Here is a 14,882-nt window from a genome sequence, read left to right on the forward strand (position 1 = left end):
CTCAAAAGGCCCAAGTCTTTTTCTTTTTTTTTGCTGGTTTTATTTCTTACCTGAAGAAGGACCTGTGTACCCAAAAGCTCTTCTTTTGTTGTTTGTTTCTTCTGGTTGTTTTAGGGGTTTTGTTTGCTTATTTGTGTTTATTTGGTTTGGTTTGATTTTTTTGATTTTTTTTTTTTATTTCTTCCCCAGTTACATAATTTGGTCTAATAAACCATATTAACCCCAAACTTTGCTTTACATGTTGCAGTTGGAAGGGATGGTTGAAAGAGCAAAATAAGTGGCATTTGGCCTGTATTATGTGTGAGACCCGTTATAGAGCCAGTGGAAATTCCTGTTACTTTTGAATATAATAGAATTTTCTTCTTGCTTATATCTAAGCATACAGGAAAAAAATTACAAAATGCTATCCACTCTGAGGATAAATATTGTGGAGTTGCTCATGTAGTATAAATGTTATTATAATAAGATTTAATCAAAACAAAAAATAGACCACTACCGTGATGTCTTGGTAAACATTTTGCATTAGGGACAATGATTTCTCATAAAGAAATTTGTTACTTAATTTTCCAGTCAGCAGGAGTGCTCTGGAGAGAAACTCCTGCTCCCACACTGCCTGTAACTTAAACAAAATTATTTTAATTACATTTAATCTCATTTAAACATCATACAAGTGGTTCCAGTAATTGCCTCTCCCTAGAATGCCTTTCATTGAAAAGTTCAGGAAAGATCACTTTGGGTGATCATTTCACCCTCCACAGAATTTGGGCAGCTGTTTAAAATCCACATTGATAAATCAGTCCAATCCTTTCCACCCCCTCTTTTCTGCTCTCCCCAGGGCTGTGGACTCGGAAAACCTCAACCAACTTCTAAGTGTGACTGCTGGAGGGTCATTTTAGCCAACCTCACCCCACCCAGTGCATTCCCTCAGCAGGGACCACCCTGCTGATAATTGGTGAGCACTGCTGGGTGTGGGAGAGAGGTGGAGGAGTGGGAATCCTTCCCGATTTCTCTAGGCCAGCCAGCAAACCAGTCACCAGAACAATTTTTATCTAGGAATCCAAGGCAGGTTGAAATGGCAGCTCTGCCATGGGCAGGGACACCTGCCACGAGACGAGTTTGCTCCAAGCCCCCTCCAGCCTGGCACTGAACACTTCCAGGGATGGGGCAGCCACACCTTCTCTGGACAACCTGTGCCAGTGCTTCACTATCCTCACAGTAAAGAATTTCTTCCCAATGTCAAATCTTTTTCCAGTTTAAATGAGAGAATGGGTGCATTATATGAAAAATACTCCATAAAGCGCGAACTACTCAGGAGTTTTTTTCCCCCTTGAAATGTGTGTGCAATATTTCTACTTAAGGCTTTTGTTGTGCATAAAATTTTCAGAAACTTCATATGCCAAGTACTCTTGGCACACTTAGGTCAAATTTTGTAGGAGATTCTGGTCCTCTGCAGCACACTTAGCATTAAATCTTTTACTCCCTCCATAAACCTGGTGTAACTTAGCTAGACAGCAGAGCTACTCCACTTAGGATGGCTCACAGACTACTGGACAACTTGATATCCTTACAGCAATTCATCTGATCTGAAAACAGAGCAACGGACTCTTTATTGTTCTTAATGTAATTTTCTTAAAATCAGCTGGGAATATAACATATCTGAAGACTATAGTGATAGCACAGTTGGTTTGGTTGGTTTGGTTGGGGTTTTTGAAGCACTACACCTTTCCTTAAATTCTTGTCTTGTTGCTGGAAACTTGTCACATAGGCATATATTTCACCAAGAAAGTATCTATATGCAGAAGTGTGTCTTTCTATGTCATCAGAATGGACAGATCAAAAGGAAAAGCTCCCATAAATATGAATCACAGGAGAAATACAGTTAGTGCTTTTCTTTTGGCTTTGCTAGTTGTAATTAAGAAAATAAATAATTAGACCGAATTGTTCCAGCTAAGGCTTGGTTGCTTCTTAGGCATCAGTGTCAAACACAGATCACAAGAAGCCAAGGTCTGTTTGATATTGGGTGAGGGAGGAAAAGCAAAGGCAAGTAGATAAACATTTGGAGTCTCTTACGTCTTGGTGTACCAGTATTTTACAAAAATATTTATTGTATTTATCAGATTGTATTTTTTTAACAGCTTGGCAAAACAGATTCTGACTTTTAAAAGGGAAAACAGTCACAGTAGCATATCAGGAACAAGAAGGTAGTCAAGATCCGGGTGTAGACATCTCAAAATATTTCTGTTCTGTTCAATCACAGATTCTGCATTTCTGCCCAAGGCAGTTCAAAACTGTTGGCAAAGATCATGTTAAAACAAAACTGTAACAAAACTATAAAAACACCAACTCAAATCCTAAAAGCATCTATTTGTGAGTTTTCTTCTTTAGGCAGAGTTCAGCTTTAATTGATAATTTTCTGTTCCACTGAACTCCTTAAAGCCCTTGACTTTGATTGCTGAAGTTTCTTTGCTCCACTGGGCTTTTCCTAATTTTAATGTTTAGATTAAATGTTTCAGTTCCTTTTACTCTTGCTTAGTGTAATGGCTTCTTAACTGTTCTTCAAAAGGAAACAATGTTTTTTTAATTGTTTTTTATTCTTTTGCCATTGTATTTTGCATTTTAATTTTAAATTTACTCTGATCAAAGCTGTACGAATCTCAGAGATTAGCATAAGATGAAGGAGAATTCTGGGCACGTATGAAGATGTTCTATAGGTTTGAACCTGAGTATGTCAAAGGGCTTTGCTGTGCAGATGCTTTTGCAAGAGCTCCTTCCGTGTCAGGTTTTGAGTCTGGGAGGAAATGAACTGAAGGCATTGGTGTGAACACCATGACCACAGAGCAGCTCTGTCAGGGAACTTCAGTGCTGAACCAGGGCAGTGGTGGTACCTTTGATGAGCAAGGCTTTCCAGAGTTACCAAATAGTTTGCTTACTTCTCCCTGACAGATGTCTGACTAAATGCTGCTGTTGGTTTGTGTAAATGAACACACACCCCCAAACTAAACCCACAAAAAAACTGTTCCAGAAATGGCAAAACTGATGCACTGGCCTGCTCTGCAATCCAGTCACTAGCATTGTCTTATCTTAAATACTAGTTTATTTCTTGAAAGTAGCTTACAATTCAGATCTAATCTTTATAGTGTTAGTGTAGACTTGTAGTCTAACTAAAATTTTTGGCAAGAGTTGGACTCACTGGCTCCACACTTACAAGATTCCTTAGTGGAATCACTGAAACCTTTGTTTCTCCAACTGTATAACTGGAGTTCTCTAGGGAGTCTTTCAGGCACAAGTTTATGAAGTGCCATTTGGCTCTGCTGGGTGTGTGTGCACACGTGCACAATGCAGGGACTATTGACTATACTAAATTAAAGTAGAAATGAAATGTAAATGTAAATCAGTACTGAGTCTATAAGATCTTTCAGAATGGACTCCAAGTGTTGTGTTTGATATGCAGTACAGAAGGGACTCAATACCATGGCTAAACTGTAATCATAATTCATTGTTTATAAATAACATAGCATTTTACAGACAAATTCAGTTCTCTGAAAGAGAGAATTGTTTGAAATTGTACCATTTGTTATTCCATCAGATAATTTGGACTCTGGGTCCAAATTTCAGTTCTAAAATTTGTATTTATACTCTGTGATGAAATGAACAAACATCCACAGAGTCCAATGAGTCCTGGTTTAGATGTCATTGAAGTCTATCTTAGAGGGGCAAGATGCTCTGAAACTTACTGACATGGAAATCCTGCCTATTAAGAATCGTACTCCTTTTAGGACTAATTTTTCTCTTGTTTCTCAAGAACGCTTAGTCAAGCTGAAGTGCACTGGCCTGATTAACAGAGAAATGACAGAATTTCTCTCTTGGCATGTTTTTGTTTTGTTTGGTTTGGGTTTTTTTTTAATGTGTATAAACCAAAGTTCATTATTTCAGTGTCCAAACCAGTACACTCTTGTCCTGAGTGAAGTGCTGTTTATGCCATGAAGCATGTTACAGGATTAGATTGCCTTGAGGACAAGCCCTGAAGACATTTTGTCTGAATGATTTAAGTGAAGCTGACTTTTGAAATGGTGTTAGCATACACCTTCCTAAACAAACATACACAGATGGTGTTTGAAATCAAGGCTTCTTGGTCTTAAATGGTTATACAGCAGCTGCAGCATTCTTGGGGAGGTTCTTGACCATTTTATACAACCTGTGTGTAGAGGTGTTTTGATGTGCTTGAAATGAGAGAAGAGACTGTCCAGCATGATCAGGTTGTGCTCAGAGGTATGTCATCTGAACAGTACACTGAAGAAGACCTGCAGAAATGAATGTATCTTCATGTCACTGAAGTAACTGTTCATACTTTCAGAAATCCTCAGGTAAGACAAGTAGTCTCCAAATAAAATGCTACATTCTTTTCATATTTTTTGAAATATGGAAAGGAAGGGGCTGCTGCAAGAATTGATCTAACCTAACACCAGATCTCCAGTGGTGGCCAGCAGGAGCTGCTTAGAGGAGAGTCCAAAAGAAAAATAGCCTGTCATGATGCTTACCAAAATATAGGCAGACTACCACAGAATAGAAAGGTGTAGCAGGCAGTGGGATAGCATCCCTGGCTGTACTGCAGGTGCTCCTGAAAAGACATAGGGAGGGTAAGCGTGAGAGCTATCACATGCTTGGGATCATGTGCTTGGGATATTGGTGAAGTGAAAGGATGGTGTCCAAATGAGGATTATGTTTGCCATTTGACTAATCTTATTCTAAAGTCATTGTTATCTGATTAACAGCCTGTAGGAAAATAGATGCTTGTAAAGCCACATCCATCATAGGATCTGCCTTTAAAACCAGTTTATTTTTTCAAGCTCTATGAAGTTATTCTTGGTTGTGCCGTTTCCCTTTGGCTGAAAATATCCTTCCCTCCTCCCCCATCCAGCTTCCTACTCAGTTTCCTTTTCCTTGTCTCCCATATAGTCTCTGTCAGATTGATCCTGTGTTGCCGACAGGGCCCTTAACGCTTCCTCTCTCTTTTCAGGAAATTTTCACTACCTTTGTTCTAAGGTAGCCATCAAACAGAATTTGCCTGGCTGCACAGACACTGAAATGCCCTAGGAGACACTCGAGGCAAAGGTGTTTTTCCACTTTCTCAGCTCCTTACAATGAGGGGTGCGAGCAGGGGAGCTCTTTGGTCGAACAATGGCAACAAAAGTGTGGAACTTAAAAAACACAAGAAACAAACTCTAGCTTGCCAAACAGGAAATAAACAACAATATGGGTGAATGAAAAAAAAATGGGAAAAAATAATAATAGGGGGGAAAAAAAGGCGGAGAGAGGGGGAGGGAGGATGAAAGCAGAGACATTGTGGCACCACGACACGATGCAGGTTCCCTCTCTGATCAGCAGGAGCAGAGCCACTGCAGTCCAGTGTGTATTTGAGACAGGACCGCTCATTTGGGAGCGCTGTGCCCTTTGGGACCGCTGCCGGTCAGTCCCGCGCTCCGGTCGGACCCTCGGCTGCCCGAAGAGCCGGGCGGTTCCGCAGCAGGGAGGTGACACGGCCCTGTCCGTGGGTGTGCCCGCTGTCAGTGGCCGGGCAGAGGTGCCCGTTCCGCCGCAGCAGCTCCGCGGCCCCTCCCGGGGGTGCGGGGGCTCCCCCGGCCCGCCCCGGCCCGGCCCGCCCCGCTCCGCCCCCGCTGCCGGCGCTGCCGCTGCCGCAGTCGCGCCCCGGAGCCGGAGCGGGTGATGCGCCCCGAGCCTCGGGCCGGGGCACCGCGGAGCCACAGCGCTGCCGGGGGCCGGGCAGGGCCGGCGCGGCCGCGGCTGCACCCCCTGTGCTCGCACAGAGCCGGCGGTGAGCCCCGAACCCGCCCCTCCCGCCGCCACCATGGTGGCCAAGGATTATCCTTTCTACCTGTCCGTCAAGAGGGCGAACTGTGCCTTGGAAGTGCAGACTGTGCCCAGCCCAGCTAAAGAGACCGAGGTACTTGATCTACTGGTTACACAGTTGCGGCTTTATTTTTCTTTATATTGCTCCGGGGAAAAGTAACGTGCTTTGAGAACGGGCTGCGATGTGTAGATTCGGTCAGGCATCTTTTACCGCCTTCTCTAGGTATTGAATTTCTTTTTGGAATAAGGCAAGAAACGGAATTTAGGTTTTTGTCACCTATCACTTGAAGAAATTAGAATTAGTCTTTAAAGTAGCTAATTGCGAAATACCTGTTTTACTTAAGTGATTTATTTTTATTTTATTCCTGGACTAACCATGACTTACAAAGTGTTAAGCTTATGCAGGAACTGGGAGGAAACCTGAAAAATGGTGTCTTAAAGCATTAAGTGTCTTTTCCTCATCAGCAGTAAACAGGAAACTAATCCCATGAACAATTAGCTGAAAACTCTGCAACAATTAGCTGAAAACTCTGCCATACCAGCAGGTTGACTACTCTGGTTCTTAAAAATCATGAAAACCTTTCAAGTGACATTAAAAATCTTATTCATTAACCCGGATGACATACTCATTTGCAAAATTCTCAGAAATGCTGAAATGTTTCAGGAGCAAATGTTTGTGAAAGGCTTAAATATTGGATACCTTAGCTTAATATTGCTTTGTGTTTGGGTGGACAGTGACCTTAAGGATTCTGAGTGCTCTTGAGGAAGGATAACATTTCTGTCTGGAAGATTTTATCACTTAAATATATAGCTTCTTTATTAGTCTTGTTTGCTGAGTAACTTGAAGACAGCTTCCTAAATTGGGTGCATTTAATACATCTCCATCAAAGATTAATTACCTCCAGCAGTTGAATAGACCTAAGGTAAAAGTAACATAAGCCCGGTGACCTTATATTTAATCGTGATGCTTAAGCTAAGCTAAGAACTAACTAGATGATGCTGCACTTTTGTTTTTCAGTGTACCTTTACATAGAGAGATTTAATTATTGTAGTTAAGCAAAGTGGAATTTTTTTCTACTGTGTGTTTTGAAAAGTAACACCCTCTGTGTGTGTGTAGGGGTGAATCTACATAAAACACAAGCTGTTAAGTACCAAATGTCTCTTTTAAGGGTACTCATTTTACTAATCGTAATACTAAAGAAACATGTTTTTAGCCTTTACTGCATGAAGGGGTTTTTTTGTGAATGAATGGGATTATCAAATCTGAAGAGTTGGAGTGTCGCTCTGTTACTGTTGGAAAAGCAGCCTGATTATAGTCAAATTTCAAAGACACTCTGAAAGCTGAGAGCATGAGGAAGTATTGAATAACAGATGTGATCAATCAACATTACAGTGTGCAAACAGCTTGTGTTTTATACGAGTAAGAAAATGCACCCTGTGCTTTCAGGCTATTTTCCGAGAGTAAGATGGACTTCCAGCATTCTGAAAAATAAACTTTAAAACATTCTATTTGTTTTAGGAGGGTAGGACCACCCACCACTCCAAAAATTTGGTTAAGGAAGCAGAAATAAAAGGTACTAATTGGAAAAGGCATTATAAGGACCTGTTTCTTGAAAATCTGTCAATATGCGGGAGAAAAATCCACGTTTCTTAGGCTCTAACATTAAGCTGTTCTTCCAGCCTCTCGTATTTACAAGGCCATTAAAGCTGTTGGGCGCCTTCTACCACAGTTCCCTGTTACTACACCAGAACGCTTGCTGTGTGCGGGTTAGGGACTTCTGCCTTTGAAAATCGAGTTTCATCCTAATTATTAACATGTGAAGTTGGTCGATTTATTGAATAACCCAACTTGTGTGTAACTGTTGATGTTTTTGGAGTAGAACAGATTTTCTGCTGTATAGATGTTTTGAGGAACAGGTTAGTGGCAGAAAAGAGAACCGAGGTTTTCTACTTCAGTTCTTTATTTAAGCCACACCAGCTCCCTTGGCATAAACTCTGTAGAAGTAGCACAGTCACAAAACAATTACAAGAAATTTCCGAACACTAAAAATCTGCATTCTGATAAAATGCTAATGTTCCAGTCAAAGTACAGTTAATTTATTATAGTTCTAACTGCAGTTTAAGGGCAACAAACACTGCAGTACCTCAGTTAATACAGCAAAGACTATAAGAATACACAATGATGTATGTAAACAGTGATGTTTACATACATCATTGTATGTTCTACACAAAATCCTGTAGTACAATTCTAGGTGCAAATAGTACAGAGCTGTTGGGCTCTTTCAGCTTTTCCATAATTCAGAAATAGAGACAGTTAATGAACCTTAAAATTTGCTTGCTCTAAATTTTAAGAAGCCCCACACCTTTCCTGCTAATAATAAACACCATTTGCTGTTTCACTGGTTAAAGCAGCTCCCTTCTCACTCTTTCTAAAGCAAACCCTCAGCAGGTGAGAAAGAGCATTCATAGTCACAGATTGAGGTTTAAAGGCCTCAGTGTGAAGTCATGGAAGTAACTCTTGAATTCCTCAGAGTAAGGATGTCCTGTCGTGCTGTACATGCACCAACACAGTGCCTGGGTTTAGGCTCCAAAACCCACAACGGTGGCATAGAATTGCTTTGCATCTCTGCTATGTTGCATGTCTGCTTACAGCTCTTATACTGCAGAAATCTTAGACCTAGGAGTCAGGGCTGTTTGCAGTTTGTCTTTTGTTGTCTCCTGATACCCTCACAGCCCTGAGGTGCAAGAGGTCTGAACTGCCTGCTGCTCAGGACAGGGTTTGATTCCACATGGGGAGTGAGGGAAGGCTGATGTGAAGGGGAACCCACGGGCCCCTAGGCCGTGGCACATCATTAACAGGAGAACCAGGCATGGAGCCAGACGAGAGGGGCCAAAAGATTATGAGATAAACTCCAAGTCATGAATTTTCTTTGATCTTCATAAATGTATGTATTTCACTGTAATGAAATATTAGCGAGTTGCAGTTTTGGCATATTTCAGGTAAGTTCATGTGTAGTGTAATTGGAAACATGTCAAACCTCTCCACTTGGAATTGCTGATCTGTTCTGCTTAATGGCAGCGTGAAACAAACAGCTTGTCTTTATTTTTTCATTCAGTAACTCGCCATATGATGTCTGTGGGTTAATTGGCAGTCCAGGTTAGTATCCAGTTTGTTCCAGAATGGAAAAGGTCTTTCTTATATTGCCTGTAGAAGCAGCTTCTAATGAGAGGAAATGCAGAATTTAATCAACCCTACATTAGTTGTCTGGGTTTTTCAGGGTTTCTGTTGCTTGTGTTAATTCACCTCAGTGTGAGGTTTTTCTGTTAATTGGCCTTCATTTCCTAACTTCTGATAGATATATTGATTTCTGGGTTTTGCAAATGAGTGATCAGTCAAGATAGGTGGATGCAACTTGTTCTTATGCTACTGACAGTGCAGTGGTTCTGTCCTGCACGAGGCAAATAAAATCGATGGTGACTAATGAGAGCAGCCAGTGTGCCGGAGGAGTCAGTCCTTGAGGAGCACATGATGGGATAACATGCTGCAGACTTCCGCTTTTGTCTTTGACTGGGAATACTTCACCAGTTCCCTAAATAGCTTTTCATTGTACCCCAACTATCATTTTCAGGTTCTCTTCTTTGATGTGCTGTGATTAAAACTAAGTGTCCCTGGATTTTGCTTTATTTGCTTGGTGGTTTTGTGGAGACTGACAGAGGAGGAATAACAAACCTCCTCCTGGTCCCATCAGGGAACTTAGGTGGTGGACGGAACCTAATGGATTTGAAGGAAAGTGGAATCACTGACACTCACAATTTATTAGATGATTAAGTTGCCTTTATGTATCAACTTACTTAAATTGCTTGATAAATTCTCCTTGAGATGCTGGCAGTTTTACTGGTGGGATGCCTCTCCCAGGTTTTAGGATGGACCTGTGCATATGATTGTAGTTACCTTTGTGCAACACTGAACTTACTGAGAACTGCTTTAGAGTCACTTACTTTGTTTTTCTTGACCATGGGCCTCAGTTCTAGAAGAGTCAATGTTCTAGAATTTGCCAATCAGAATATTTCTAAGATGCTATGAAGCAAAGGCAAATTCTCTGCTGTTTCAAGTATAAAAAAGGTGTCTTTTTAGTGCCAAAATCAATTGAGAATGTTTTAGACTTGTTTGGCTCTGAGGGTACAAAAGCCTTGAGATGCCTGGCTTAATTTATTTTTAGGTTAAATGCTGTGTTAAAAACTCTGTTGTAGCATAGGTTGTTTTTTTCTATTTTAACCTTTTTTGTTTGGTTTGGTTTTTTTATCCTGCTGAAGGTTAAATACTGGTAACATCCTGTGGAACAAAGCTTGAATGTGGGGTTTTTTTTATTAAACTCCGAGTTTTGGGGGCATTTATTAGAACTGTTTAATCTGAGGCCAATTTAACTAGTAGCAGACTAATAAAAATAATATTGTTGGGCTTCCTGCCATGACAAATGTTGACTTACCCTTATAAAGTTGACTAAAAACTAATAACATTTAAAGTATAGGCATATGGAAATATAGCCAGTTACATGAAGTCTGAAACAGAGTGGTTCTGTTTGCGTTTGTTGGCACTGCTTGTGAATTAGGTTTTAAAACAAAGGTTACTGTACTGCTTCAATTTATAATGTCTTCCATTTATTACACTGTTAACGCTTTTGAGACTAATTTAAAACATTTTGCCCTAATGAATGCTTCCATAACACAGAATGAATGCTCTGGGTATCTGTCTTGATTCATATCAAAAAAAGGATAAAACCCAAACAACCTGGCATATTTTTTATAAAATGTTAAGCAAGTTAGAAACCCCAAATCCGGAATTACTGCTGTAAATAGTTGTCTCAGCACTGAACTCCAGTAAAGGAGGATGTTTTTAAGAGGCATTGCTGATTTCAGCTTTGTATGTGTGTTGAGACAAGGTTAGTTGGCCTTTGGAGGTAAATCCTTTGAAGGGATAAATTCTAATATTCTAAAACGCCAGGTTCCTGTACCAGTTTTCACACAGCACTGATCTTCTGCATTGCCTTAAAAACCTCTGTAAATTCCTTTTTTTTGAGTTTGGTTTTAAATACAACCAGAAAAATGAACACAATATGGTCACAGCAGTGCTGCAGACACAAGTGTAATGACTCCTCGGGGAAATATTTTCCCTTGTTTGTCAGATTCAGCACCAGTTCTCTGACATGGAGACTGTTGTTGAAGTTGCTGATAAGAGGTGGGAGAGTCAGCTGGAAAAATAATCATCCCAGCAGTGACCATCCATTTGCTGTTCACTGGGAGGAAATCAGTGGCTAAGCCGGTCAGGGGCAGAGAGGGAAAGAATTTTGAAGTGAGGTACTGGAGCAAGTGAAGATCTTTTAAATGGCACCTCAACTACTATTCAGTGTGTTATCCAGGTCATTGGTTCTGATGTTCTTAGGGCAATATGAAGGGAATCTGGCCTCATTCTTTTTGTTTGCTTTTGTTCATTTTGATAGAAAATGAAAACCAGTCTTTTGCTAGAGCAATTTAGCCATCAAAGTGTGATAATTAAGCTGTGGGTGGCCTTGTTGAATGATAATGTATCAAAACCTGATTGATATCATTAAATGGATTTAACTCTGACACTCTGCTTTGAACTTTGGGAAAATTCCATTCTTTACACATACAACTAAAAGAGGGTGGTTTGTTTTGTTTTTTTTTTTTTAATTTTGCAGATGAAGAGCACCAAAGCATTAGTTTCTTCTCCTAAATAGGCTCCTAGAAGCTTTCCTATCTGTGCAGTGTGTTATTGGATAAATATATCCAATTATTAGGTGCCAGTTTCGCTAAAGGAGGAATAAAAATAACATCAACTTAGCTGTCAGTACATTGCAACTAATCTAAGTGCCTGATTCTTCAGAGGATCTTCTGCTTTATCACACTTCTGTGGCTGTTGAATGCTCAGCTTGCCCTAGGAGTGGGTACTATGTGCTAAGATTCAGGCTTTCATATGGTAATTCTCGTGTACCAGAGCCAAAAATAATGATACAAAAGTTACCTTTTTGCCAAGATGCTGTCATTTTGGAATGACCATATCACAGTTTAGAAAGCAACACGTCACTCAGTTATGCAAGGCAAAAAGACTTACATTTTACTGAAGAGGGAGTTGGCAGATCTTACCTGGGCTCCTTGTAGTGCTGTAGTTGCAGCTCATTGCTGTATGAGTTTTCCAGCTGTCCCACAGCAGAAGACTAATTTTTTGGGTTCTACGTTAAAAGATAGAGCTTTTCTTGCTTACTCAGTAGTCTAAACCATTGGCTTAGAGTTTAATATATAGAAGATACTACAAGTGTGTGTGTGTGTGTGTGTATAAAATCCACAGAGTAAATTACAATAAAGAAGCAATCCTCATGCCAAATTAGAGAAATGGTGAGGCATGGCATCTTTGAAACTTATCTGATAGCTTCCCATCTTAAATTGGGATTATGCCATTGCGATTAGTCTTTCTTCCTACTAATTTTTCAGAAAAGTATATTATAAAAACAGACTCTCTCCAAAGGACACAGTAGTTGTTTGGAATGTCCACTCTGGTTTTCAGAACCATCCATATTTTGGACACAGATTTGCCGCTTTAATCAGTTTGTTCACAGTTTCAAGTTCTTTCTGAGGCTCATATATACATGGTATTTCCCGCTTAAATTTTTTCCTCTCTGAATTCAAATGTTACCGAAGTCGTCTTGAGTTCAAATATACAGCTCCCTCCAAAAGCCATCTGCTCTTTGTTCTAGCCTAGTCAGGTATTAATTTGATTTCACTTGACTGTTCAGCCTTTGAAGTTTGTGCACTCATGTTTCCCTCAGCTTTATTTAGCCTTATATCAAATTTAAAGCCTTGTCAGATTAACGTTACTTGTTCACATATACCGGCTCCACATTTTGGAAACTCTGCCAAACTGCAGTCTGGATCTTTTTTTTTTTTTTTTTTTTTTAACTTCCCGTACTGTTTTGGCAAGCCTTCATGAGTCTGCAAATGCAGTCAAACATGCAATAATTTCAAAACTTCGAAATGAGATTTTTTTTAATACCAATAATGACGACTTTAAAAAGTCAGGCAAAATATTAGAACTCCTGAATTTTTTGTGTCATAACCACTTCCTAGTCTGGACAGGTGATGGTGTTGCAACTGGATGCAGCCACTAAATCTTCTCTCTCAATCCCCTCTGCTTCTAACTTTCCCTGAAGGGGCAGGAGAGAGCAAGAGGGAATGGGGAGTGATGACTTTTGGTAGCTCTGCACCCAGAGGTGTGTGCCTGGAATCTGATGTTCATTCTACCTGTGCAGTATGTCCTTACTGGAGCCTCCTCATGCTGGGCAGACACAATTCTGCATTTCCACATGCTGAGATTCATACCCCAAAGGATCGTGGGACTACTGATTAACTGGAACATCAGAGATTTTTCAGAGACAAATTAGTAAAGTAATGAATACATTCACGAGGAATTCCTAGGTGCAAAGGCAGTTTATTATTTTTAAGATAAATTAATAAAATTGAAGCGGCTTGGGAAGCAGCATCTGGAGAGCAGCTCCCTGATCTTATGGGACTAATGTGCAAGTGCAGATTCTGTTCAGTGTCTCTGGGTAAAGCAGAACAGTTCACACAGTCTTCTCTTTCTGTTTGATCTGCTGACTGTGAAGAACAGAGTCCTTGGTGAGAAAAACTGTTTAAAACTTGCACTTGACTGAGGAATTTTCCCCTGTCCAGATCGTTCGCCTCAGTAGCTTGTTCAGCTTCTCTGTGGTGCTGGTTTGGAGATGTGACGCAGCTTGAGGATGAGGGTGTTGATGGAAGGGGAGGTGGAGACAGAATGATTTTAGACCATACAGCAGAAATCCTATGACTGTCTTACAGTTTCACTATTACTATCTAATGGTTTTAGAATTGCTCCAGTAGTGCTATATTTTCATTGCACAGGCAAAGCCTTACTTGTACAAACTTAATTTTTCCACGGTAGAAGAGTGCTGATGATCTTTGTTGTTAGACTTCTCTGAAGGAGATGACATCTGGAACACTTAAGATTTGATGAGTTTCCACTTCCAGTTCGGTATCTTAACCTATCAGACAGTTTCTAATATAAGGTGAAAATCATGTTAGAAATATTCAAAAAAAGCTTTTTTCATACTTAACAACTTATGATTAACAAGACTTGCTTTAAGAGCTCCTTGGTAAAAAGTCTCAGGCTTCTGAAATTATCCTAAATAATGCTGTTTAAGAGAGTCCTGTGGTAATGCTATTTTCTTTCCGTAAAATTGAATTCTTAATTTCAACTTTGTATTTAGCTGTTTGGAATTCTGGTCAGAATTTTCAGAGTGAAATCAGAACACCATATGTTGCATGAGAAACTCAAGATGGAGTGCTGACACAGGAGGGGTAGGACTGCAGTTACCTAACTTGGCTTTGCCTGCTGGGAGCAGAGCTGGCCTCTGGTGGCTCGCAGAAAGAGGCTCTAGAAGAGCTTAATGTTTTTTGATGGTGGCTGAAACTGGAGTTTGTTGTCTTAAGCATCAGTTTCTGTTTTCAGTGAGGTTTTGCAGCATGAACGTTAGTAAAACTATACTGCCTTGGCATTTTTCTCCTTGAAATGGATGGGAGATGGACCCCCCAGCCTGTATTGATACCAAGGGCTTGCCCCGACCCAGGTGCAGCACCTTGCACTTGGTCTTGTTAAGCCTCAGTTTTTTTTCATGGGTTTTGTCTTTCATTCCTAGAACACACACACATTGCAGCAAAGCTGTGAGATACCAGAAAGGACACGGCGGTGAAGGAGGAGTAATCTTTTCTATTAATCCTAATCCTTCTCTCTCTTTCTTCTGAAAGTCCATACAACCTTGATTGCCAGGTTTTGCTTTCGGGCTGGGCTGTTGATGCCTAAGTAACCTTTGCTGCTCAGGTAGAGCTGCTGGCACAGGCACAGGCTGTGCTGCTGGCATGGCACTGCCCAGCTCTGGCTGGGGCGTCGTGTCCTTCCACTGCAG

General features: G+C 40.6%; 1 protein-coding gene across 5 annotated transcripts in view; it reads left to right on the forward strand.

Moving 5' to 3' along the window:
* ARHGEF3 (Rho guanine nucleotide exchange factor 3) overlaps positions 1-14,882 on the forward strand; it is a 113,195-nt gene that overhangs the window by 79,997 nt on the left and 18,316 nt on the right. Inside the window, exon 1 of one of the 5 annotated variants that reach the window (XM_051811565.1) lies at positions 5,713-5,962. The exons of the other annotated variants lie outside the window; for them this stretch is intronic. Coding sequence (XP_051667525.1) covers positions 5,867-5,962 — 96 coding nt within the window. The 5' untranslated portion in view covers positions 5,713-5,866. Of the gene's footprint in view, positions 1-5,712; positions 5,963-14,882 lie in introns of those variants that run through there. 5 annotated transcript variants of the gene reach the window in all.

This window comes from Manacus candei, unplaced genomic scaffold, assembly GCF_025592945.1.
Source record: "Manacus candei isolate 608988 ecotype Guabito, Panama unplaced genomic scaffold, ASM2559294v1 h1tg000082l, whole genome shotgun sequence".
In the NCBI taxonomy this organism is placed as follows: domain Eukaryota; kingdom Metazoa; phylum Chordata; class Aves; order Passeriformes; family Pipridae; genus Manacus; species Manacus candei.